This window comes from Eurypyga helias, unplaced genomic scaffold (assembly GCF_000690775.1).
Source record: "Eurypyga helias isolate BGI_N326 unplaced genomic scaffold, ASM69077v1 scaffold874, whole genome shotgun sequence".
NCBI lineage: Eukaryota > Metazoa > Chordata > Aves > Eurypygiformes > Eurypygidae > Eurypyga > Eurypyga helias.
Genome location: NW_010244137.1, coordinates 49,594 through 77,393, shown reverse-complemented (window position 1 = coordinate 77,393; position 27,800 = coordinate 49,594). Strand labels below are relative to the sequence as shown.

Sequence of the window (27,800 nt, the reverse complement as noted above, 5' to 3'; positions counted from 1 at the left end):
AGGTATTCATTTCTCTGCAGAAGAAAATCACAAACAAGTGAACAGAGTATTTGAACAGGTTTTTTTAGTATCAAAATACGTTATTAGGTAACAAATAGCCTCTCTTTAAAGTATTTAATGAAATAAAAATATTAATGCATTAAGCTTTGGGCAATTTTTAAATGAACACAATTATAATCAGGAAATTGATGATGTGTATGTGAACAGAGACTTGCAATATGTCAAGCACTCTCATTTTTCCTTCTGGCAAAAGAAATTCATCTCCAAGGATTTATCCAAGAGGAAGAGCTAAACGGATAAACTTCTCTCTATTAAACAGCCTTACTTTTTCCGCTCTGACTGGAGGAAGAAATCAACTAAGAGAAGGTTAAAAACCAAATGCCTGAGGGGAAAAATAAGAGTGGGGTATGGGAATTCTTTTGGGTTGATATTCAACGGGTTTTTCTTCTCCTGAGCAATTTAGCCTTCAAATGGATGATTCAGATGCATCCAGGACTTGCTCCTCAGGAATAAACACTGTCTTTGGGTAAACTGGAACTCCAGGGATCCTCTGTTTAATTTTTTTATTTTTTAAATTTTAAACGGCCATCTGACCCCTGGAAACTGTGGCACAGTGCTCCAGAAGGCTCAAGATGCTTTGTGTGTCTTACGACAGATGGCTAACCAAGACATCCAACAGACGGCAACCAAGCCAGAAGAGACGCCAGGTCTTCCGAACTGCAGTCTGGGGGTTATGCTCCAGTGTTGATTAATTATATTTTAATCTCTTAATACAAATTAAGCTTAATTCTTATGGTAGATCATTTTACTCTGTTTTCCTACAGGAACAAAGCTTATACAATCATACCCTGTGCAATCCAAGCTCCTGCCCCAAAACCTTTGAACCTGCTGGCAAACTTGAAGCAAATCTGATGGTGGACGAGGGGTCTCAAAGGTACTGTAAATGGTTCATGAAAACAGGCAGCCGTACGGAGGAGAGAAACCTGGTAAATACCCTGGCTGGGGGAAAGACTTCAGTGTGAGATCACACCTTATTAAAGCGTCAAAGAATTCACATGGGAGAAAGCCCTTAGAAATGCTCCAGCCACAGGAAAAGCTTAAATCAGAGCTCACACCTTCCTCAACACCCAAGTCAGTCAAACGGGAGACACAAATCTGTAGGAATCCAACTTCATTAGCTGCAGTACTCACAGAAGTACTCATTAAACTCTTGACAACTCTGCACTCGAGTCCCGGCCGGAGGCAGCGTGGAGAGTACCCAACCGGTACCTCTGCCCTCCCCCCAAAACGTCCCTCTCTGAGCAGAGCGCAGAAAGCAGCCAGAAAGGGAAGGGGGAAGGTCTGCCAAGACGGGGCTGTTGAGGGACGGGGAGGACAGGCCGGAGCAGATGTACCACCTGGCCGCTATACAGACCCATCCAGGGATGCTGGAAGGGTTATCCCATTGGTTTGCTCGGATGCCAGCAGCCATCCGCTCGCGCTGGCAGCAGCTGCTGCGGGTCCGGCTCGCTCTGCCCTTCCGAGCCGGTGCTCTCCCTGACGCGTGTCACCGTGCAAGTCCTATTCATTCACAACGCCACAATATGCCTCCTGCACACACAAAAGAATGACCGCGTCCTTCTGTCCCTGAAAGGCTTCGCTGAGCTCCCCATTCCTCACAGATTTCCTTTTAACCTCTTTCTTGGCCCTCACTCATAACTGCCCATGCTCATCCTTGCATACAGCTCTACTTGCTCCCTCGTCCATCACATCCCCATCTCATCCCTCTTTCTCCTCTTCCACTCTTCTCCCAGCCCTTCAGTGATACCTCACTAAGTACCACGCTGTCAGGCTGTTCACTGAATGGCTTTCTTCCCCTGAAAAACGGTATTTCAAAAATCACACCTTCTATACTTCTAACAACTCAATCCTGAAATGAGCTCTTGCTGTAAAATTGCTCCATTGTCCATTTAAATGCATCAGCGACACACAACAGAATGAAACTGCGTTAACCCTCAAATAACTCGTCATATCCCTAAAGAGGGTGACAGGTTACAAAGTGAAGCAAAGTACAGCCAAACCTTCCGGGGTTTAAAAGAGACATGTTTTTTTCCCCAAACACAGTTTCTGGTTCACAACACAGTCTGTATTAAGGTTTACAAAGCAGTGCAGAAAGATGTCCGGATTTGAAGGTGCAAGTCACCGGTGAGCCTGGCAAGGGGACCAGGAGGGTCCAGCACCGAGGGAGCCTCATCCCTCTCCCTCCCTGGGCATCCAGCCGATCCGTCGCAGCTGAGCAGTCCTGATGGCTGCGATAGGAAACAGTCATGGCTCTGCCAGGTCAGACAATTTCAGGACCATTACGCACTGTAGTAGTACAGGATACACTTTGCTGTTGTTTCAAGGCACAGCAAATGCTGCTGCTTGCTGTTCACTCCAGAGCACCCGGAGCGATGGCGACTTAGCGCAGTACCTTTGAGAACTCTCTGGATGGTGCAATCCCTTTGCTCTCACAAGGACAGCGTGAAGAGCTGTCACTTAGCTCCACATGCATGTGCATACACAAACACCTTGTATGTACATACTCTTTGGCATTTCCCTCCAAATTCCTCCCAATTTGGGTATGTGGTTCAGCTCTAAGTAACAGCACATTACAGCTCTGAGACCTTATGTTCAGTATCTCATAATACTCCCAGGACTATCACACCATGGAAAAGATGACGTCCCATCTCACTTTACAGAGGATCCAGCTGAGTATGCTACTAAAGTTTAACATTCACAGGCCAAAAAAAAAATGCTACTGAAGCTTACAGTTCTGAAATCACAGATAAAACAAGTACTTACTTAGATATATGTGATAGCTAATGCACTTGGCTTTCAGTTAAGGGATACAGAAATCCTCTGAAACTACCTAAAGCATTAAAAAAAATTCCAAAACAACTGCTAAAAGCATTTGACATCTACAGAACAATCACAAACCAGTATGACGAAGTCAAGGTTTACCCCTCCTGGCTTTGGACAACATACACAATCCACCTGTAGCTCTGTCCCCTGGCAGTAGTACACTCGTCACCTGAACAGGAATTCCCACATTTGGCTCACTCAGCTGCTGCTGTTGGGACGGCAGTGACTCCTGGCTCTGTGCTGGACTGTCTGCACACAGAGACATGCAGAAAAGGAGGGTCCGGCCCCGCACTGCAGCTTTGCCCTTCCCCACACCAAGACCCTAAGTGGTCCCCTTACCTGTCCTATTCTCCTGTGGCACACTCTGACTCCCGAACCCCATTACTCCGCTTTGCTCCACCTTCTCCATTACCTTCCCAAAATGACTCCAGAAAACGGTGCCAACATCACGATGGTCCTGGATGTCGAATACCAGCTGTGGATGCTGACAGCAGCTGGTTCGCACAGCACCAGCAGTGGGCAGGGCGAGGGGAGAGCTGGGAGCACACAGCACCAAGATGCTGCCAGCCAGCGGTACCCGCCGTGCCATCTGCCTGTTGGAAACGCTTTCCCACCCACTGAGGGAACTTGGATTAACGGGCGTCTCGATGGAGGTGCTCACCCCTCGCCTCTGGGGAGCACCCGGAGGGCCCACGCAGAATGGGGGCGACAGCCACAGGCTCTGCCCACGCACGCGGCTCTCTGCAAGGGGGTGCCAGCACCACCCAGGGGCCTCGGGTTGGAGGGCTCCCCTGACCCCCACTCCATCTCCGCCCAGCAAAGTGCACACACGTGTGCACTTTTTGTATTCACAGCAGCAGAAATGTGCTGTTTCCTCGTTGATCCCTAAAAGCCCAATGCTTTCCCATTTCCTCCGATAACTTTTTTTGGGAGGAGACAGAGAAGCACAAGCCATGATCTCTACGCACTGATGAAGCATGGGACATGCCCATCATTACACTAAGACTTACCATTACTTCGGAGGAGCAGAAAGAACCACCTGCCCTTTAGCCAGTTGCCACAATCTCTCTTCTAATTTCAATATGGCCAAAGTGCTTTGAATTTGCTGATACAAAGAGATGCTCATCCGACGGAGACAGCAGTCGTTTATAGACACACACACACATATAAAAAAGCCTACGCATATATAGATCTCCTTCGTACGTCATGTGTTTGCAAGTGGTTTTCAGTATGTGTGTGGCCACTACAAGGCACAAAGGAAATTTTTATTCATCTGTCAGAGCGTACCAGATAAATACTCTGGATTGCTCTTTAGATGCAGGCTGTCCCGACACAGAGCAATGAGGGACCTGCTAAAGCAGAGGGTAAATTGATGACTAGCCCCTAAGCCACTACATTGAATAAGGGAGAATCAAGTCTTAAGAGTGAGGAGCAAAAGAGAACTCCCCCTTTCCCAACAGTTAAAGAAGTTGTTCTGGACAGCTGTCTCAATTACGGTAACACTGGGGAAACTGTGAAAATACTCGGTAGCATCTGTAAAGACAAAATTATTGTCATTTAACATTTTTACTTCCCCTTCTGTTAGGGGCTTACTTCCACTACATATCTGGAGCAGCTACTGTTCAAACCAAGCAGACCACTGTGGAACAGAGCTATTATGCAAATGATCTGTTCTGCATTCTAACTAAGAGCAAGGCTGTGCTAGTCTGGACAAGGCATGATTCACAGCAGAGTTTCTTTTTGATTTTTTTTTTTTGGTGTGTGCAGTGAAGCAACGTAATTTACGATGGTAATGATGAAAGATATCTTCCTATCTAAAAATCAGACATTCAAGAATACCAACATATAACCACCTTTTATGGGCTAGTGTTTGTCTTTCAATTATTTATTTAAATATTTGCATCCTTTTTACATATTCTAGTTGCAAGTCATCGCAGTGATGCTAAGTGTTCTTCAATGACAGCAATATAAAGATGTGCTTGTATTATCCTCTTTTAGTAAGTTTGTACAGTGATACCTCTGTGTGCAGATTTATACCACAGACATTATCATCTATCTGTAAGTTATATGAAATTACTTCTCTGTAACACCTGAGTAAGATCAAAGATCCCGAATGACATAAGCCACCTGCACCATGCCTTAGACAATGCAATAACCTTAAAACATCAAATCAGTGTATTTCATGCCTAGCATTTTAATGCTATTCTCTGGATACCTGGCTTGTGTTGGAAGAAAAGATCATACCTAAGAACAAATGCAATCTAAGGCAATATTTAAAGATTAGATTATCCTTCATTGCAAATAGCTCATTTGTTTACTATCACATTGCTTTATTCTTATTTTGCCTCTTTATACCATGAAAATGCTGAATATTCAGTTTAGATTCCCCAGCAGCTTTTTATTTTAGTCTAAAAACATTTACCTAACACATTCTTAACAAGCAAAGTGAAGAAAATTCAGCCATCTGTCTCTGCATTACAATAACAGTTATGGAAGAGTAGATTATTCCATATAGCAAGAAATGTAATGCTAGGAATTCTTATACTTTAAGCACTGCGTGCTCACATCAGTTTTGTATATAAGAATGTTGAACACCGGCATACACAGAAACAATGATTTATAAGCAAACACAAGGCAAAATACATGGAAGATGTTAAAAGCATTCAGTATTACAGTCATGCTATAGGTCCACGCTTCAAACTGAGGGGAAAAAAATAATGATCTGTTCTATTATTTTCTTATCTCCAGCACTTCACTAGTTCTAAATTATCACTAAAAATACTTAAAATGACTTCCTGGAAACAAGCACAATATAGAGAGAGATCTGAATCCTTACCTGGGAAACCCCCTTGTACCATTGCTGTACCAGCATGTACTTCAAGGGATCTGCATTCCTGACAAACATTCAGTGCTGTAAGCAGCTCAAATCCTCATCACACACAGACTCAGCGCTCGTCTTTCTTCTGACGACCTTGGGCCTATTTTTCTGAGATTTTTCTCTCCTTAAGGGCAAACCGTCTGTCTGTTTCTATTATGAGATGCCATCAATTACATTAATTTCAAGCTACCCACAAGCTAACAGTTACATCTGCCAGCAGATGAAAGCTGCCTATGAAAGTATGCAGGGAGCAGCAGATCCCCGGCTCCCCACATCTGACCCACGGATGCTCCATGGCGGCTGTTTGTGCTCTGGCTTACTCTGCCAGCATCCGAATGACATCTCTATCCCCAGCACGAGTCACCTCCAACGTTTGCTTTTAATGGCTGTTAGCTGCAGGTACTACCGCGCTTAACGACCCACGGCACGGCAAAGTAGCAGCTAATAGGCATTATTTATCTAAGCATCCTTTTCATGCAAGCTACAGGGGTTAAACATTAATTTCTCTTAGTCAAATGGCTTCATTAGATGTGTTCTTAATCCAGTGCTGCAAATCCTGCAGCTTCCCAACGCTGATACGTGCTCATGGCGTAGGGTTTGGTCGTGGGGGTTTTAGTGTCAGAAAACAAAACCAAACTGTCATCATAAACATGAGAAAGATTCAAACTTCATCACAACTTGTATTTTGCCGAAGCCACGCACCAGCAGCGTTAGTTTTTTCTGCAATGACTGCTGAACTGAAACATTGAAAAGGCTCAAAATCCCTCATTTAGTAATTAAAAAAAGATAAAATCTCCCTCAAAATTTATAAACATACTGTTATTTTGGGAAGTCCTTACTAATTCGCTATTCCAAATGTTACATTTAACTCAAAATACTCAGTTATTTCGTTAATACCATTAATTTGTTCATTTTTAAAGTTCATTGTCCTTTCTTTAGAACATGTAGCACAGCACACACAAAGCCATCTGTTCGGTGCATTATGTGCAAGCACGCAGTAAAAAATACAAGAAGTCCCAGCTGCAATTTTACTATTAATTCATCAAAAATGTAATTTCCTTTTGCAATACTTCAGATGATGAGAACTGTGCATGTGATTCACAAATAGAGTGAAAAAAACCCCTCACAGCCCAATGACAAACCCCCAAACTAACCCACAGACTCACACTAGAGTGACACCAACACTGTAATCTGTCCTCATGTGGCACGACAGCTTGCGAGTCTGCCCAGCATGAACAGCCCTTCTGGATCTGATATTAGGGCTGGTTACAGAGCTTACATATTTTAGCTAATTATGGGTCAGAACGAGAATGGGAAAAGAAGATTAACAGTAGAGAGTCATATTAAATAGAGATTAACAGAGAGCTTAAAAAAATGAAAGTCACAGCTCTGTTCATCTAATCCCGGCTCTTGCATGATCTTCGGAAATCCATCGTACTAAAACCACTTGTTTCTACAGTTAAGAAAATTAAATATTGCGATTACTAGTTTTTCAATATTGTATTTTCAGCGAGCTGGAAGCATTCCCCCAAGCTCCATCCTCGCCCTGGAGCACCATCTCCGTTTGCTGTTGGCTGCAGTGACATCTATTGGAGAGGCAGCGTGTGGCTGCACCAGCTGCCTCCCCTGCAGATCACTGCTTTGGGGTGCGACCCCCGCCCCGCTCTTAAAATAACATTAAGAATTGCTTTTCCTTTGTTTCAGCCCAGATTTGCATAAACCAGGCTCCAAACAGGCAGATCATCAGGAATGATATTGATTTGTCAGTGGTTTGGGGGTTATCTGCAGCTTTCCAGTATCTGAAGGGGCCTACAAGGGTGCTGGGAGAGGACTTTTTACAAGAGCCTGTAGTGACAGGACAAGGGGTAACGGGTACAAATTGAAAACGGGGAGGGTTAGATTAGATATCAGGAAGAAATTCTTCACAGAGAGGGTGGGGAGGCACTGGGACAGGTTGCCCAGAGATGTTGTGGATGCCCCATCCCTGGATGTCTTCAAGGCCAGGCTGGATATGGCTTTGAGCAACCTGGTCTAGTGGAAGGTGTCCCTGCCCATGGCAGGGGGGGTGGAACTAGATGATCTTTAAGGTCCCTTCCAACCCAAACCATTCTATGATTCTATGATCTAGCCACTGTTAATAATTCTGGCACTTCTCCAGAAGGCAAGCGATTGCTTTCCCATTTTTGCCCATAGCAGTACAGAGACACCTCCTGAGGTCATGGGGTTTTATCCCGTAGACTCAACCATACCTCTACAAAGCCTCAACTGAACTCGATCCCTTTTTTCCCACCTTGTTTTTAACAAAAGCGACCGTCCTCTGCTGCGAGCATGGGCGTCACTGACACTACGGAAGCTGCTAAAACCTCAGGGGGGGTGGGGGCCCAAGCGCCTTCTAACCCCAACCTAGCAAACAGGCCGCGTGGGTTTGTCCGACCCAACCGACGCACGTGAGCACACACAGACTCTCCCCTCTTCCCCCCGACACAGCCAGGGATTTATCCCAACGGGGAACGCGAAGTCAAAACCCCAGAGGGGTTTTAGAGTCTCTTGCTCTGGTAGAGAAACCACCATTCCTCAAAAAGCATTTTAGGGAGATAAATCATAATGCTTTCCTACAGCTTCATTGATTTCTACATTATCTAGAGACAAAATAAAAGAAAGGGGGCATTATTATCCCCTTATTAGATACCGTTAAATATCCTTGCAGACAGGAAGTCTGAGCGCAGCACTATCTAGTCCATTATCTTAACCACCTTTCACAAATCTTTTGTTATTATCTATTTTTATTATTCTAAGCTTATTTGAAACCAACCAGATCAATCTCAGTCTACTAACGGGACAAAAGATTTCAGTAAAAAAATACAACGCCAAAGTAAGGATTCCAAGTTCTTTCAACAGTTGTCTTTTTAGGGTTCTTATGATGGTTTTTGAGGTCTTTTCCACGCGAGCTTCAACTCAATCACAGACGTGTATCTGAACTGCAGAGTTATGAATGCCCCAAGGAAAACCTTACAAACATTCCATTACAAGCTACTCTGCCCATCCATTTCCTCTGCTGCTTTTTACTACCAACCCCTCATTAGAGCAATAAGCTGCGACAGGGTGCACATTAGTCTACCAGCAGATTCTTGGGGCACACCTACAGCCGTCCGCCACCCAAAGGGGACACACCAGCCCGTAGCACAGCTGCTTCCAAGTACAACTAGCTCCTCTGGATGCACTCCCCTCCTGTACTTGTTTTGGTTTTTAAAAAATCCCATTCAAAACCTGATGGTTGTAAGGCTTGGGAAGCCTGAAGAACCTCTTCGTGGAGATGGACTGCCTCCAAAATAACCTCTGCCACGGTGGAAGCGCTTCCAGCGTGGGGAGGAAAAACTCCAAACCCACGTTGTAACATTTTCAGGCCTGTAAGATGCATCATACTGAAGGCGCCTGTTGCAGTGTAAACTTAAAGTCTTAAAACAGCAAAGTCAAAGCAAAGAGTAAACCAAAGCCACATCAGATGGGGTTAGAGTTGAATACTGACCAACATTTGACAGTACCACCAGAAGAAATAAACCAAGAGGAAATACCATTTTCAACTTGCCTCCAGAGTTTAGCAAAAAACTCTCTAAAACTTAGAAAATAATATTGGAAGTAATGGGTTCAGACGAAACTGAAATACAAAGGAGAAGCCGGTCTGAAACTAAGGGTCTTGGGTGCAAGAAGACACATTTGGAATAAAAACCACCACCAAACCACCTGGAACTTCTTTAAACTTCTTAAACCACAGAAACATGGAGGATGTCCGGAATTTCTCTAAACCAGGAGCTACCCAGCAGTTCTGCTCCCAACAAGGATTCACCCTTTTCAGATCAAGAACAACCTCTGAAAAGGGAGCACATTACAAAAAATGACTGTCGGTTCCAACAAGTCAGCAATGAAAGGTTCCAACAAGTCAGCAATGAATCCACCATTTCAGTGGTGGAAAAGCAGGAATAAAAGGGAGCATTGCCAAAAGGCAAGTGGATTTAAATCCCACAGGGGAAATGAAAGCAACACCAAAAGGTTATTCAGGCACTTGAAGGGGAAAACGGACAAAACTCGGAGGCTGAGAGGCAGCATGGATGGGGACAGAAAGGAAAGAAGAATTTTCCAGACGTGGTAGGGAGACTAACAGTGCTTTGCTTTCCTTTGCAGTGTGGGGAACGATGGAGACAAAAGCTGAAAGCATGGGTCCAAAGAAGTGACATGCAAGGCAAAAAAATGTCAGGTGGAGCAAGTCAAGTACTTCTGGAGCATGAAAGAAAATGATCAGCGGGTTCGTGACGCTGCAGTGGTATTAGTAAGAATGCTGACAAATAGAATCAAATCCATCAGGAGCACAACCAGAGTACAGATGTAACAGCTGCCCCACCTCAAAATGCCCACTAAGGCCTCCCACGCTACCGCACGGATTGAGAACTACGGAAAGTAAATGAAAGGAGAGGCTGTGACATGGATTTACTTGGGCTGATGCCACTTCTTCCTTTGAAGATACTTGATCTTTTAAATAAGGAAGATAACAAATCTAGTTCAGTGAAGCTCAAAAATTATTAGCTAATAAGTTTACAAAAGCAGTAGAATTAGTAGGATATGTGGGTGAGGAATTGATCAGTGTGAAACTGGACAGTGTCAAAAAGGCAAGTACCAGCCTGGACTGAAATTACTGGGAAAGGCACTCAAGAATCAGGACAGAAGATACGAACATCACGTAGTTCACAAAAACAAACCTGTACTGTAATTTACAGAGAAAACTTTATTCAAGTAATCACAAAGAAGAGACTCTGCAAAAGCCCATTCCACAGCTGCCAAGATGCTTAATATCATTAGGCACAGTTAGATCGTTTCTAACATGCTTTTTACTTCAAGGGTTGAGGCCCAAACTCAGTTTAAGCTTCCTTAGCCTGGTTTTTTTACTAAAAAGAAATAGAATGAGGTGGCGAATAATAAAATGGAAAATGCTTATCGTGGCTTTCCAACATTTATGGAAAAGATGGCTATTGCAAAACATTCAACTTCAGTCAGTAAGAAGGGTAGAGAGAAGGAGATTCACCTGAGCAGGTCTGCTTGCTGCTGCCGAATCTGGAAGGACACATGAATTCGGTTTCAGAAGTAGCTTTACCTTTTCAGCTATCAGACTCAGCTAGCAATACCGTTAGGGATGGCAGAACAGCTGAAAAATGACCAAGCCCATCAATAAGAAATTATTTCTGTGCAAAGTCTTAGGTCTAGCAAGCACTCAGACTGAGGAATATCCTCATTAGATGACTCAGGTGTCAGGCTACTTGTCAAATATATCCTTTACCTGGGACTTTGGTAACAAGCTGCAATCAGTTTGCTACGACTGGAAGTTGACAGGGTTGGTTAAAAGCCCAAGATATATTCAATCCAACATCCAGAGAGTCTGCAGTCAATTGCTCCTCCTGACCACCACTCCCCACAAAAACAATGGAAAACCTCCTTGAGGTAACTGTGGCAAACTCCGAATGGATGAGATGACAAACTCAGTAAGGGAGAAAAATTCTGGGAAAACCTCTGTTAGTTAATGAAATCGCAGCTTTCCCTTAAAGCAACAGAGGCAGAGCTGAACGCCCTGCTTCTGCACCCTCATTGCTGTTTCCATGAGAACAGCCTTCCAAAAAATCCTTCTTGTCTCCACCAAAGCAGCCCTAAAAGTGACAAACCAACCAAACTCATTAATTATCTCAGCTTCAATGGCACGCCATTGCCAAGAAAATCAGCAAGAGCAGCTGGAAGAGCTTTCCCACCAGCAGGCCCCAAATTAGGAGCTTCCACTGTGAATGGGAGCCATGGTTGCTTCAAGGTCAAAAGCTACAAAGGCATCTCTCTGCTTTGGCTTACCCATAACTAGTGCAAACAAAAACCTCTCCAAGACAAAAGATGATGGGAAAAATCACTGTAGAAAAAAAACAAAACAAAAAACCCCCACAAACCAAACCCCAACAAAGCCCCCACATGTGTGCTGATTTGGTGCAGGCGAGTATAAAGAAAAAAACAGAAGGTAACTAATTTTAGAAAATAATTTAGGACTGCTAACTGCAAATTTAGTATTCCTAAATGCTTTACTGGAAGATAAGCTATAGATAATATTCCATTTATCCGAAGTTTTAATTGGCAAGCAGTATGCTGGAATCTAAGTCGTGCTGATGGAAGCTCTGAAGTTGCACCGCATCCTACTCCTTCAGGTCTCTACTCTTCCACAGAGGGCACAGCATCATAATTTACTGCAAAACCCAGAAGTGGACAATTGCAGAACCTTTCTCATAAAAGGTGCTACCAAAAACAGGGATCCTTTTTTTCAGTACAGTGCCGAAACAACAGATCAGCAGATTTTTCTTTTTAAATGGAAGTATTTCGCTTGAAGAGCACTGTCTGAACTCGACTGCAGGCTTTTCTGGACAAGGACTATGCACCAGTGGCTCTCAACCTACGCCTGCTCGAGTACCACTGCTTTACAGCTGTAAGCACATCTGCCTTTCACTGCTGCCATCACTGCCAAAGCAAGTCCTCCAGACGTCGCTTGCGCATCTTTAGACTGAAAACAAACAGAGCCCTTGCTACGTCTCTTTGGAAGAGCTGAGCTGTAGGAGCCCGGCTGGGAAGAGAAGACTATCCAAGTTACAAATCAGTAGCCCTTGGTAAGAACAAGGCTGAGGATTCCATGCTATTGCCACACGGAGTGCTACTCCCCATAAGACAAGCAATAAACGGCAGGTACGCTTATCACAATCTGATTGTTTTCCATAAATGTAATCTGACATAGCGGTCGTGGCACTACTCACTCTCTGCACAAGCATCCTCATCCTCCTCTTCTTCCACGTCATCGTCCTCTGCATGCAGCCTTTCAAGTGCTCTATAAGGAGGTGGCAGTTTCATTGGAGGCGGAGCCCCATATTTTCTCTAATGGATTCAAAGACAAATAGTTACATGTTTTGTAACCTCCAGGCACAAGGAAAAAAATCCCATGGACTACTGCACCCTATGTGCACATACACCACACTTAATAGCAAGGCAAAATTCTGCAACATAGGCTTTTTGTGCAAGAAATCAGGACATGAAGTGACACTGAACATCAAAAAAAGAAAATACAATTATTCATGCACACCTCGTTGACAAAACACTCATGTACCATCACAAACATGAAAGTGTGAGCATTAATCAAGGGTTAAAAATAAACATTAAGTTGTGCTCATTTATCATCAGAGACTCAACAACAAAATTGCCTGATACTGATAAAGCCAAATCTTTAAAAACAAAATAAGAACTCAGTCATCCTAGTGCATCTACGAGTATTTAAACATAACAGTTCATCTATACTTCAGCTTAAATCTAAAAAAGATTTTGCATTATAACTTACAATAAAATTCTATTACCTCACATAAATACAGGCATCTCCTATAATGATGCATGTAGCGGTACATAGCAGGCACAGAGAGTAGGCTCTGAATCCAATGAAAACAGGCGCTGGTCCATCTGAGAAACTGTTTTTATAGCTCCAAGTAACTGGATCGTGCCTTAGGTCGCTACAGGATTTAGCTAAATTACATTCAGCCCTATCCCATGCAACCTCACTACTAATAGCAGGATGCACTTTAGAAAGGCAACACCGAATACGATATGCCATTAGGGCAACCAGAATGCCCGTCATTAATTTCTTCTGCAGCTGGGAAATACAACTCAACACCCAAACATCAAACTCGGAATAAAATCTTTCACTGTTACAATGAAAGCTGAACCTGCATATGGATTTCTAAAATCTTAAGCCTAAAGTTGTATAGAATAGTCTAACTAGCAAACTGCAATGCAAGCTACGTAGAAAACCTCGTGAGATTAAATATACATCATCACATCCATTTTAAAAACATTACAGGAAAGTGCTGCATTGAAGACAGCACAACAATAATAAATGAAATTAATTCAACCCAATAGCAGTAGAGTGGATAATAAGAGCACTTGGAAACATGACAGCTGTTTCCCCAAAGTATTCAATACACCAAATTCGCCTCCCACTTTCTGCTTGATGCCAACACAGGTAGAACTGTGCAAAACCCAGGAGATTCAGGAACCATGAGGACTCGCATTCTACGTTCCCAAGCAGGTAAAGACAGAAAACCTGCCGCCCCACTTTCAGCTGCCTGTGACAAATCTGTAGTATCACTATAATTTAGGAATTGCCCTTAGTCTAAATGTTGGCATCTGGCTTTTTATGACCTCAAACTTTTGTTGGAAAGCCTGTGTGAAATTACCTAAGGTTATCCAGCAGTTTGCTATGGCTCTCCTGTCCCTCCTGACCCGCTGAAAAGCCAGCCAAGCAGGATCTGCCTTTCATAAACCCACGCTGACTGGGCTGATGGCCTGGCTGTCTGGTACATGCCATGTGATAGCACTCCAGATGATCTGCCCCATAACCTTCCCCCGTTCCGAGGTCAGGCTGACAGGCACGTAAGCTCCCTGGATCCCCATCTGGCCCTTCTTGTAGACGGGTGTCACATTTGCTAACTTCCGGTCAACCAGGACCTCCCCAGTTAGTCAGGGCTGCTGATAAATGCTTGTTTGTCCACACGAAGCTCAATTGTTTTAAGTGGTTTTATATAAATTACTTCAAGTGATGTTTTTTTAAACAAACAGATCAATAAAGGAGGATTAACACCACCAAATCAGAGAAAACCTGCAGTATTGAAAGGATAATTCATCATACAGGAACAGGCAGATTTTCCAGCTGGATGTGGCTGCTTTCAAACCAAACTCTTTTGTGACACTTTGAAGACTGGACTAGAAATATCATTGATTCCCCACAGGGATGCAGCCTAGTAATCCACTAATAGCACCTCTTCCCAACTCCGAGATGCCCTTACTGTAGCACAGTATGGCTGCTTTGTGAATCCACGTTCAAAGCGAAAAGGGAGCCACATATTTATGCACTAAAGCTCTTCTGTATTCCACCCACCAGTTTACAGCACCAATAGATGAAAAAGGTTTGAAAAAGATTAGTCTCCCTCTTTAACCTCCAAACGCTGCAGAATGCAACACGCCGGAGTCCTCGAGATTAAAGGCAGCACATTGCTGGAGGATGAGCACTTTTGAGATTAGAAATATAGATAACAAAACCAAGAAAAGGGGATTGTCACTGCTCCATTGTAAGCATTATCCACTGGCATGAAAGCATGACTTCAACACCTTTATTTTTTTTTTTTTTAATAACTGAGCCTCGTAGCTTCTGTATCTGACAGGATCTGAAAGGAGTCTCACACAAACTTTTGGAGGCAAGAAGGCCTTCTCAGTGACCCACCACACACCAGACTACTACGTTCATCGTATGCGCAGTCAGCACGGTAAGCTGCGCTGGGGAAAAGTTATGGTCTGCACTAATTCTGTCTCTGCTCCTCCAGTTCCGTCACCCTCAAAGTACCTGACCTGCGCTCATCAGCCACCACAGTTTCCACAGGAAAATACCTCGGCCATTACAGCAATCTGGCTGGGAATGAGAAATTTAAATTTTTCCCTTATCACAGCAATGAAAACAAATCCACTTATTTAGAGGAAACATCTTTTCTCTTTTAAATCTGCTGTGAAGTTGTTTGCAAGCTACTGTGCAGAACTTGCTTCACAATTAGCTGGCCAGCTACAGATCCCTCGGTCATTTCCTTGTTTTACACAGCAATGGGAAACGTAGGAGACTTAGGGGTTTTAATTATGCTGTAACATGACTTTACTGAGTTTCAGCCAGCCTCACATGAAGGATATAATTTGTGTACATGTTATTATTCCTCTGTTTCTACTGAACAAAGAGAATCCATTTGCCTCCACATGGAGCAAAGCAGGTACTTCCAGAAAGATGCCAGCGAAGAGCTGCAGTAAGTACAGGGTTTCAGCACCCAGGGGAGACCCACAGAACATTTGTCAGAAGCCTGACTTGTATTTGGCAGCAGTTTGGCAAAAGGTACTTGATTCAAAGATATTTCAACAAAACACTTCAAATTTCATTTCAGACTTCAGGTGGGGCTCATCATAGAGTTGTAATGCATGTTATTATACCGTCTGATTTAGTACAGCTTGGGTATAGCACTGAACGGAGTAAATACCTTTTCACTCGTGTTTTCTTTGTCTGCACCCTGATCTTTGCTGACTTTGACTCCCTTAGGCTGTACAGCAGAAACCACCTGAAAAACAACACATATATTACACACATTAGGAAGAGCATTATAGCCTGAAAACAAACATCCAAAGGTTAGGTAATGACAACAATAATGCTACCCAGCGCACTCGTAATTTTGCACCGAAGAGAAGGGCATTGCAGTGCAGTCTTTAAATTGCACTGTTTTACTGAATCTACAAACATTCTCTACTTTTTTCAGTGCTCACTGTTTTGATATCCAGCCCCATCCCTTCATTCAATTAAACATTACTGTGAAGTCAACAACATGGATGTACACTCCTGACACAGAGCTCAGGGTGTGCTCCCGGAGTGTCAGTTCTCAGCGATTCAGACAGAGGCCAGGGCCCATGCACACAGACACCTTATAAAAGGGAGCGAGTTTAGCCTCTATCTAATATTCCTCCTTCCTGCTCCTTATTCTTCCCCAGTGTAATACATTCCAGCTCCTCCGGCAGCACCCTGTTTTGTGAATGGGAGTCAGGACTGTGTGACGCTGCTGAAAGTCTGTGAATGTCCAGTTTCCTACAGCCGACAGTTCAAAGCAAAGCAACTCAAATTTCAAGTTATCCATTTCTGCCTTGATCTCTCCACATCGACGAGGAAAGCCAGGGTCAGGGAGGCAGCTGAAAACATGAACGTTCTGACAGTATTTTTGGATCTTTTCTGCGAAAGAGCTGATACCGAGAGGGAGCCAACTGTGTTACCATCACTGTGACCTTTGCCATCACCGCCTGAGCACCTTCCCAGCATAGCTGGTCAAAGTCTCCATAGGTTTTGAAAGACTCTCTGGGACACTGGAAAAATAGTGAATACAGTTGGGCCAGATTTGTCTACAGTTGTCAAAAAGGTCTCCTCAAGTCTAGTCATCCACTAAAATTCTCAATTAAACTGTCGGATTACACTGAAAGTACACAGAAGTCTTGGGGGCTCTGTGCGTGCTTCATGGCAGGTGGAATCGTATGCATTTTCTTACTAAGGCAGAAAAGGGTTTCTTGTCTTGGTCTTGCAGATGAGGAGGCGTCTGAATCTCTTGGAATTTCACTTGCTCCCAAATAACTACTTCAGGTCCCTTTGATTTTACACAGAGTTGCTAGTGTGAATCTGGCTAATTTTAATTACACTTCTGTTCATTTGGGTCACAGGATACTTTTAGATTATGAAATATGGACAAATTAAAATACACAGGGCCAGACTCAATGACACAGGTGGGAGAACTGAATTAACACCTACTCAACAGATTTACATCTGCTTGATTTACGTCAGAGAAACACAGGGCCAGACTCAATGACACAGGTGGGAGAACTGAATTAACACCTACTCAACAGATGTAAATCAAGCAGATGTAAATCAGAGAAACAAGGCTTCAAATCAGGCCAGAAAAGTAATCAATCAATCACGTGGTCTATAAGCAGAAACTCTGACAGAAAGGACGGACATGAAAATTGATGGAATTTGCTGAAAGAAATTTAGCCAAGTTTAAATGAGTATTACACATTTATTAAACTTTGGAATAAAACCAAATAAACTTACTTTCGGTATGTTAGACAAAGCCTGAACTACGAACACAACAGGATTTCCCGCATTCTTGATAGCTTCTACTGCTTCCTCGTGTGTGGCGTTTTGTAGGTCTACCCCAGAAACCTGATAAGCAATGTTGATTTTTAATAGGCAGCTTGGTTTTGGCACAATGTCGTTACAAGAGATCACACCCATCACAGAAGATTTAGCATTATCTGAGGAAGGTACCAAAAGTAGTCAAGAGTGATTATTTTTAAAGTATATTTCCATGATGGTTTAAGGAAAAGACCATTTCTGAGTATTCATAATTAACAGCCGGTCACACGTTTCCCAAAGCAGAAACGTAAGACTGTCAGCAAATGCTTAGATATAACGGTAGGTATAATACAATCTGTCAGTTTTTACCCGTTTGAGAACTAAACCTGATTGGAAACAATTTTTCAAAGCTTCCCACACCAACCTACAGCACATACAAGAATGGCACCGTCAGCTTGGGAACCCGGATTTGGTAGTCTTCGCTTGTAGAAAAACGAGTAAATAAAATCAACACAGAGCCAGAGAGGAGCCAGGAATGGCCTTCTCCCCCGCAGCCCCTGCCAGAATCAAGGATTTCGCCCAGACAGTAGTTAACCAGTGTTACCTATTCCAAATTAACACACACAAAATAGCAAACCAGAGTCTGGTTTTCTATATATTATAACTTATGCTTTTGCAGATAGGTTATAACTTGTTACTCATTTATATGGGAAAACTACACTTTTTTTTTTTTTTCATTTCCCCAGCAGATAGCAGGACCTCTCTTTTCTTAAATACAGAGGAGAATGTTAAGATCTCCACAGAGAGACTTTAAAAAAAGACAGGATGACATCAGGGGTTTCTTTTGGTTTTCAAAACACAGTGTCATTCCTATTTCATGAAGGGGTGGCAGTATTTTGCCTCTCTCTCCTCCCAGAGCTGTTTGAGTCAATCTTTGTTTCTCAGAATGAAAAGGTAGGTTTATCTGCATTTACCTCAAGTATTTTATCTCCAGTTTTTAAAGCCCTTGTTCTTCCTGCTGGGCTGTCTTCCAAAACTTGTTTGATGAAGATCCCTTTAAGTTCTTCTCCATTCTTCAGGCGCTTTATGACAGTTTGTCCACCAACAATACTGATTCCAAGAGACACATGAGGGTCTCTGAAGATCTCAACGCTGAAAAAATACATGCGGTCGTTTAACAGCTTGAAACAGCTTTTTTAAAACTATAAATACAAAGCCTTAAATAAATGTAAGCTTCTGGTCTTTCAGGAAGATCTAGTAAAGGGATGAGAGCATTCTCAGGCTTTTGGCTTGAATAGAGGTGGCTTTTTACCCTCCACAGACCTCACACAACAAAAAGAACAAAATTCTGCTGCCAAATAGGCTTTTATTTCAGAAAAACTCAGGGTAAAACAGGCAGGTGTGCAAGTAAACATTCATCCTCTTGCAGTTTGAGCAAACTGTCTGAAAATGGCAAATACTGCAAGTGGTATGCTAGACAAACAATCAACCAGAGCGTTTCATACAACTGTCTGAAGGCGACTTCAGGGCATCAGATGTGTATTAATCAGCTTAAGCAGAAATTGTCTGATCATATTTTACTTAGGACCATAAAACCAATTCACCTAAAAATGTTAACAATACAACAAGGATGTGGCTAAAACCTGGCTTGGGAATTTGGAATTCTGCCGTTAAGTTTAGCAGAGAACCCGTGGAAAAGGAGACAGCAGCACTATGTGCATTGTTCACACCTAATAGTTATTAAATGAGCAAGAACTTGTAGGTCATCCACAGCGTAAACCTGCCAAGCTTTCCCAAGTCAGCTGTATAAATAGAAGGCAGAATTCTGTGGAACATCTGTTAAACATTCACTGTGTCTAAGAAAGCCCAAGGTACACAAGTACCCTTAAGTTACTGGCAGAGGAGCGGAGAAAAGAAAAGCCACGAGAACTATTTGGGCTCACAGAAAAAAGACATAAGGTAAACGGGAAGAACTGATGCAATCACGTGAACGTACGTCCGTGGTGGTCCCCAGTGGCTGAAGTTTGGAGTTTCTTCTCCTTCGCCTTCTTCTCTCTCAGGCAATTCACTAAATGGGGACAGAGGGAAGGGAGAAATAAAAAATAAAAAAAGGCATCACCCATGCCAGGTTGTAATTCCTTGCATATTTTGTATCTGGCAGTGAGACAGCAACGCCTTCTCACACTGTCCAGCTTAAACCAAATGTGCAGAGTCAACAGACCAGACAGGAATTTTTGTATTTAGGTTTAAATGTACTTGAGGAATGCTCCAGAAATAAACACGATGGGTAGACCAAATTTATAAGCTGCCCTGTGAAATACAAATCCGCACTGCATCTACTCATTCGAAATGACTATTTAAGCAATTAACATGTAGTTTCTGATAAATATGGTGTGATTCTTATAGCCAGATATAAACATGATAAAAGCAGCCCGGTGACCGGAAAGCAGATCATGATGCAACTGGGAGAAGAGATCTGGTGCGTTCCATTAAACGCCCCAGAACAGGGTGCTAATTAAACTTTTATACTGTGACTCACCTATTCACAGAATAGGAACAGAAGTATGGAATTGCATGCCCTCACAGAAAGGCTGAAACAATACAGCCTCACACACATTTTCTGGAGATCCTGAGAGCTTAAAGGCTACTCTTAAACTGCAAAAAGGAAGTTGGATGTTGTGCTGGAGAAATAATCCCCTCACCTTATTGCTGAGCTGCTTTCCCTCTGAGGGAAGGTTACAGATGAATTAGAGAAGTAGAGGGGGCCTGAATCAACAGGCCCCAAAATCCCTCACCCAACACTGGTGTGGGGGAGTGTGGGACACTTGACAGAAGTGGCAAATACCTACAACCAGTGCCAGCACAAGGATTCTCAGTGGCGTTGAGAAGACTAAAATTTCCTGCACAGGCCTGAGAGCCATGGCTGAACTGCTCTTCCCAAAAGGAAGAGCAAGGGAAAGGGAACCTCAAGAGAACAGAGCTGTGATGAGGAGCAATGGGGAGAGCTCCTTCAGGAGTAATGGCCAATGCTGCCAGAAAGGTGACATCCTTCTCCAGGCTGCATTCCTACTCCCCTCCTCACTGTGAAGTAAGTGAAGCAGGTGGCAGAGCCACTTGCACTTTTCTGTCCCAGTACCCAGGAGAGGAAACGTGGGAAGTAAAGATTCAGTGAGATTGTACGGCAAAATTCAGCTCCATGGGCAGTCACAGAGCTGGCCATCTGTGACACCTTACTGCTTCACACAGCTTTTGCTGACTAGTCAGCCAAGTAAAGCAAGAAGAAAATTAAGAGTGTGAATTGAAAGTCATCTGAAAACTGAGATTTTTGTCTATACCTGCACAATGCTGCTCTAGACTGAGCTATGGTGGTAACTCTCCCAGATTCCGTGTTCTTGGAAAAAACGTCATCTTCTCCTTGTAGTTTTTCCTTTTCAACAACTTTCAGATCAACAGCAAGTCCAGGTCCTTGTGAGTCAATCCGAAGCTTTGTACCTAAAGAAGAAAAGGAGTAGATGTAAGCTTTTGCCTCCTCCTTCCCGGTACCTACCAGTTACCATCTGTGGAAATAAGCCCCTTAGCTCACCATGCTCCAAATGCAGATGCTGTGTGACAATCAAGAGGCTTATTGATACGGAACACTTATTTCTGAAGGAAATTCAAACCACACTAAACACTGCTGTAGCACCCTGCTTCCGACAGGAAACACCAAACCTCTGAGGAACTGCGAGATGCTCCGGTACAACTTCCGTGACAGACGTGCCTCACAAGAGCACATGATGAGAAACAGCAAATCCATCCTGCACGCAGGGAGTGCGGTGCAAAGCCCTGCTCCAGCACGGAACCCCATCACGCTGGGGAAGACCGGTGTCATTTTGGTGACCCGAGTATCAACATTAATTGAACTACCAGAGCTCCTCGCACGAGTTGTCAGCCTGGCACCGCAGCTCACACAGCATCTGCTGCACAAGACACGGGTGACAGAGGAAACAACCCAACCTCCTTTCTGCCAGTGGTGAGTGCTACCTCAGCAGGCTGATAAATGTAGTTCCCTGGTGATCTACCAAATTCTAACCATCCATCTCTGGCCATCTGACAAGGGGAAACTTTGCTTCTGAGCCCAGATTACATAATGAGAATATGGGACAATAGCTACCACAGATATTGTCCACTCACAAATTTTGGTTGTGTCAAAATTTGGCCTCCCACTTTTATTTTTTTTAAAGTGCAAAAAATCTATGAAATCAGCAATCAAAAATGGCTGAGACAAACTCCTGAGAGAAATTATGGGCATGAGCTATTGTTCCTATGGAGGGAGTCCTGCTGTGCCCATGGCCACACAAAGAAAGTGATTCTCCACACGCAGGAGCTGCAGCCACTTTCAATATCACCTGTGACAACTTGCAATAACATTTTCAATATCAATATGACAACTCCAGGTAAGGATTTGGAGGAGGAAGCAAGATCATGAAGCTGAAACCTGTTTAAAGCCAGACTGTCTTGAGCCTGCAGAATACTTTATTTGAATATTTTATCATTTGAAAGGATTTGTGATTTGTGCTGTGGTGTAATATTTAAATTTGTAAATATGAAATTGTAAGATAAGAAAAAACTTCTTACGAACCTAAATCCATCTTGATTTTTGCTCCAGACTGGGGAGTTTCAGTATCAAGCATGTCTTTTTGGTAGCCACTGTGTGCTGTGGTTCCAGGGAACAGTGAACTTACACCTGCATTTTCTTCACACTTCACCGAGGAGAAAAAAGGTAATTAGAGTTAGAAAGCAATGGTGTCAACTTATGAAGGGGTATTTGACATGAACAATCAATTTTAGATGCATATTTTCTCAACTACATTCATATTTATACAGATAACTCTGAAATGCTAACTGCTTGTTCACGTGCTTATTAAGCGGGGGCATGAAAAAGGTTACGTGCAACTGTAATGTCAAGTAACTGTCTCTTTCTACTCATCTGATCCAGACAGGAAGGTCTTTACTCTTGCTCATCTGTTGGTTTTAGGTAACAAATGTATAAATTTAATACTGTGCACTCTGGTACGAAACTGTCACGAGAAGCTGCATTTTAGCCTGTTTATACACACAGTGCATAAGGGGACAAGCCAAAGGAAACCTGGAATTCTCTGCGGCCCTGATACTAAAACCTTTTCCGCTTCAGTTTTTTCATGTAGAAGCATACGTCTTGGAAGCTGGTGCATGGAAGGCTGATGACACCGCTTTTTTTTTTGGTGAGGAAAAAAAAAATTCTCAGAATACTTTAGGAGGGCATATGAGTTTTACAATTTACCTGAAGCCCTGTCCCCTCCTACTCCTTCATCCACCAGTATGCTTGTTAAACTTGTTTCCACCACATCACTTTTCACCCAACTGCACTACCACCTGGCCTGAGGAACCAATATGGATCAAAAATAATGAGGAAAAGAGGGAGCTCCTGTCACTGACGTTGCTGCTGAAGGCCCTGGACTATCAAAACCACGAGTGCCGTTCTCCTATTACTGACATGCCCCGTGTTAGTGCAGCTTGCAAAGAAGAACTGAGCCCACAGGCCGGAGAGGGGAAGGAAGACACAAGTGCAGGATGCCCGTAAATGCACCAAGCACAGCACATTATCTCATTTGAGCAGTTAAATATACAGACACCGAGTAACCCAGAGAATCTTCCAAAACGTACAAAAGGAGAGACCCGTGTCTGTTAGAGGCACCCAGATCTCATCTAGGAATTAAAATACTGGAAGGACTCCTCAGAGAGTTTAGGTCTGGAATTTGCCTTGAGGTACGGGTCCCATGGCCAGGGCAGAGCACCGAGACCAGCACAGCATTCCTTACCATCTGATCTGCACTGAATGGATATTCCAGGGACTGTTTCGGACTTATTTCAGTAGTCTCAAGTTGCTTTGCCCATTGCTCTGTATCGAGGTTCCTCCCTGAAGTCGCCTTCTGTCCACATGATTCATTATATTTCAGGAAGTCTGAATCTTCTTCATACTCCTCATCTACCAACATTTCCCGTTCTTCTTCCATTTCTTCTGTCCTGGGTTTCAGAAATTCATGCATCTCCCAGGACTCCTTCTCATCCTCACTGTCATTTTGAGACAGCTGAAATGACCTTCCCAAGTCCAAAATTGGTTCATCAACAAGTTCTTCTTTAACAGGTGTTTCATCTCTGAAACCCTGCATAAAACATGACAGGAAGAGAGATCTTACATAATGTCTCTTGCTAACAATTTTAGAACCACACTTCATGTTAGGCCTATATTAGAAGAACATCCTGATTTTTAAAGTGAAAATCTTCTACCTTCTGCATTTTTCTAAAATGAAAATGTACGCTCTGACTTAGGATTTTAACACCAAAAGTAGACACTGTGATCTTTTTTTAAATATAAAGAAATTTAAGTTGCACAGTTTAGATATTGTTGAATATCTGGCCATCCAGAATAACCAATCTGGAGTGAAGCTAGGGAGTGGGAATTATTAAATAACACTAAAAAACCGATAGGAAAAAGGTATATATAAATCCAGCTGAAGCATCTCTGTGCTTCAGACTCATTTGCTACCCCCTGGCATGCGTGCACATTTCTTACTATACCATCAGTTACACAGAAAACAGCCTGAGAGTTTGCTTATGCAGCAGCATCAGCAATTAATTAACCCCACAAAGCAAAAGCCACACTCGTTTGTCCCTCCCTTAGGTAATCCATACAATATTTTGAACCTGGGGGAGAGGAAAAATGAATGACCCATACCCTCAAAAAAAAAGGACTTAACTGACTGTTCATTATCTAACATACTGCTTCGAAGAGTGCTCAACTTCCTACTGACTTCCAACCACACAACAAGGAACAATAAAACCAAAAGAAAAGGTACTAAAACCCACCCTGGAAGATCTTGCTCATCAGTTCTCTGGGATTTGTCACATGCCTCCCCAAATTCTAACGCTCCCAGTTTCTCCTAAACTGAGCGGGGTGCTATTCATCTGCTCACGGAGCGCGTCTGAACAGGCGTCTCTGAAATTTTATGTCTTGCACCACTACCGGCAAGCTTGTCACACACGGAAAGTTCTTCCTCTCTTTTCTTCAGGCCACCAAGTACATATGCCCACACCCGGTCTCCAAGGCACGGAGACCCCAGACGCTCAAGCCAATCTACAGATTCAGGGATCCTCGCTCAAAATGTTTTAATTTCTGCTTCCTGCCCCTTCCCCGACCCCCATGGTACTTCACCATGTCTGACCTTCAGTGCCAGAATCCTCTTTCGTAGGGTTTGTACAAATGCAGAAGGAAAAAAACCCAACCCAGATGCTGCCAAAATGTTCACACAGTTCAAATGAGAGGCAGAAAAGAAAACAAGAGGCAGGCAAGAGCATAAGGAAACAATACAGTAATACTAGCTGGCATGAAAGCAGAACATTAGCAATCCAGAAATTAGCACATTTGTCATAAGCATTAAATGTTCCTTTAATCTATTTGCCCTGTGTACCTCGATCTCAAAAAATACCCAGTCTGAAGAGATTCTAATTCTCTCCATCTTTACTTCGTTTCATTTCACTTCTGCAGCATCATTCTCCAAACACTCCTGGAAGAGGCACCAACTTCATCGTTACATAAAACAGTTGCCTTAGCTCAGAAACCACACAGCAATTTGCATTAGCATCTCCTGCTACAGCCTTAGGTACGACTCATCGCAGCCTGCTGCACTGCAGTAGCAGACACTACCCACGGAACCGGGAACGCTGCAAACACGGCAGCCGAGTCCACTGTTGTAGCAGATAAAACCTTCAGGTCCCTTTCTTTTTTTTTAAAGCCAGCTTTGTCAGCACTCTGCTAGCGCCTAAGAGTGGAAGCCATCATGACACACCACTCTTGGCTCCTCTATCAGCAGGTAAGGTAATGAATGGATGGAAATTTTTTACTGCTGCTCCAGGGTACTCTCAATGCTGTCAGACATAAGGTTAAACAAAATACAAGCAAATACCTCTGCGTGTATGTCGTACAAACTGATCATTCCAGCTCCACATTCATCAGGACTTTAAAATACTATGCTTTGTTTCTCTGCTTCCTAAATAAAACTAATGCTATTAAGTATTTTTAACTAATCTGAGCTGGCAGAGCACTAATTGCTCTGCCAGGAACCCTTCCTACGCACCCGGAAAACAACAAACTTCATTTTACATCGTGCAAATCGGTAAATATCATGTCCAAGCTCATTGCTACGTAGTATACCTACATCTACCCTGTCCTTTGGCTGGTTCTAATACACTGTGTCAGCAATAGGGACACACTTATGCCCAGAGACAGATAGACACGGTTAGCAGCAAGGAAATCTAGAAATCCAGAAAATCTTATTTTTATTACTGTGCTGCAATTCTGGATGATCCTGTATGTGTTGCCTTTTCTGGTCTAGAAAGAATGCATTTACTAAGGCGAATTAATACAGATCTGCAAAGCACTTGAGAACAGATGAAAATCCAGAAACATCCACACCTCTCTCAGTCTGCACAGGTCAGCACTGCAGTATTATTGCCTGTTAACCTGGTATCTGAGTTTCTCACTATCTTTAGTGCTTCATCCTCCCAGAATAAACAGAATTCTTTCTCAGGAAATGAGAGGAGAATTGAGGAAGAAATTAAAGAAATCACTCAAGACCACATAGGAAGTCTGTGAAGAAGAACAGAATCCAAGCTTGCCTTATACACCAGACTACTTTTTTGGTTTGTTTCATTACAATAAAAAGCGTCCTGCTCCCCTTCCTTACCTTCTTCACAAAGCTGAACCAACTACTTATGACTGCTAATAATGCAGCACTCCTATTTCAGATCCAAGGTAACCCGAGGTATTTTCATGACACAGCAAATTTGACAGGGTGCCTGGGAGCTGCACTGGGAAGCACTGTGCATGTGCTCGGTGTTCCCAGTACAGTCAGCACACAGTTGGCTGTTAGAGTCCTTTGCAAAGGGAATCCAGCCTGAGGGCTATTCAGTACTTATGTAAAGGACACAGGGTTTTGGTTTTTCCCTTTAAAACATCATTTCCTGTCTGTAGAAACATAAGCTGAACCAAAAGAGTAACCAAATACCTGTGGTGCTTCAAGTATTATTGAGAAATTATTATCTATTGGTTCTGGAGACCCAGGGCTGGTTTTAACGTTGCTGGAATCCACACTGTGCATGTTCTGCTCCTCTTTGCCTTCTCCCTAAGACAGACAATCAAAATGATGAGTCAGGAAAGCAAACAAAAAATTCCCCATTTTTCAGTAAACTGAAAGGGAGAGGGAGAAGCAGAAAGGGAGAAAGAGATGGAAAAAGTTACAGAATTATAAAAAAGGGAAGTCCTAAGCGGAGAAGACAAAGACAACAGCTTTTATTCTTTTAAGATATTAGTACAGATACAGTAAGAAGATAAAGAGATGCGTAGGAATGAAAGACAAATACAGGGATATGAACAATGAAATACCACTTTTTAGAAAAGGAAAGAATACAGTTAAAAGCCTTCCTACACTCCTATTTCACCACTCCTCTATCAGTTTGAATTACAAGCACTTTCTATTAGATGGTGCTTTACTTTAATTAATCTTGCCTGGGTGCCCTTGATGAACAATACTGCAGTGTTCTCAAGTAAACTGCTGTCTGCTCCAAAGCCCTGATTCTAGAAAAAGGAAATTCTACTTGCATTTACAGTCTTGACTTCAAACAGATTAAGTTTCTTTGATGTCAGTGGAGCTCAGGCAAGCACTTAGCAGTGTCTTAGAGTGAAATGGACTTCAGCACGTACTTAACCGATTTGCTGAATTGCTCGAACGACGATACACATCTGCATAGGGCTAGTGCACACAGGTTTGCCCAGACATGTCTTCTGATTCCACGTGGATGTTCTTTCAGGAGGAACTTGAGAACACTGGTTTTCCAGTCAGATATTTTGGACGCTGACCTGTCCGTTCTCCAGCTATCCAGAACTTCTGGTCATGCTGATGTGTATGCACAGCAATTTCATTGCTTTCCACATGCATACGTACTTCTACCCTGCATTTCCCCGCCCAAATACAGCAGCCCAGTCTACACGTCATAGAACCAGATAGAAAAAAGTTAAAATCGGTCCTTACCACCAAAGGCTTGCAGATTCCAAGAGAAACTCTACCCGGGGGCGCAGATTTCAACACTTCCACTGCCTCTGCTAAAGTGGCGCTGTCCAAATATTGCTCGTTTACAAACAACAAGCGGTCACCGGGTAAAAGCTCGCCCCCACGCTCGGCTACTCCCCCCCCGCCCAAAGCGCTGGTC

The 27,800-nt window shown here is 43.2% G+C and overlaps 1 protein-coding gene across 1 annotated transcript in view; it reads right to left on the bottom strand.

Moving 5' to 3' along the window:
• Positions 1 to 27,800, bottom strand: part of INADL (InaD-like (Drosophila)) — a 138,459-nt gene that overhangs the window by 66,596 nt on the left and 44,063 nt on the right. The window contains exons 18-27 of the mRNA XM_010149628.1: positions 27,623 to 27,794; positions 26,600 to 26,716; positions 23,354 to 23,698; positions 22,135 to 22,255; positions 20,849 to 21,005; positions 19,510 to 19,581; positions 18,488 to 18,665; positions 17,490 to 17,600; positions 15,886 to 15,963; positions 12,586 to 12,703 (exon numbers count right to left, since the gene is read on the bottom strand). Of these exons, the coding sequence (XP_010147930.1) occupies positions 12,586 to 12,703; positions 15,886 to 15,963; positions 17,490 to 17,600; positions 18,488 to 18,665; positions 19,510 to 19,581; positions 20,849 to 21,005; positions 22,135 to 22,255; positions 23,354 to 23,698; positions 26,600 to 26,716; positions 27,623 to 27,794 (1,469 nt within the window). The remainder of the gene's footprint in view (positions 1 to 12,585; positions 12,704 to 15,885; positions 15,964 to 17,489; positions 17,601 to 18,487; positions 18,666 to 19,509; positions 19,582 to 20,848; positions 21,006 to 22,134; positions 22,256 to 23,353; positions 23,699 to 26,599; positions 26,717 to 27,622; positions 27,795 to 27,800) is intronic.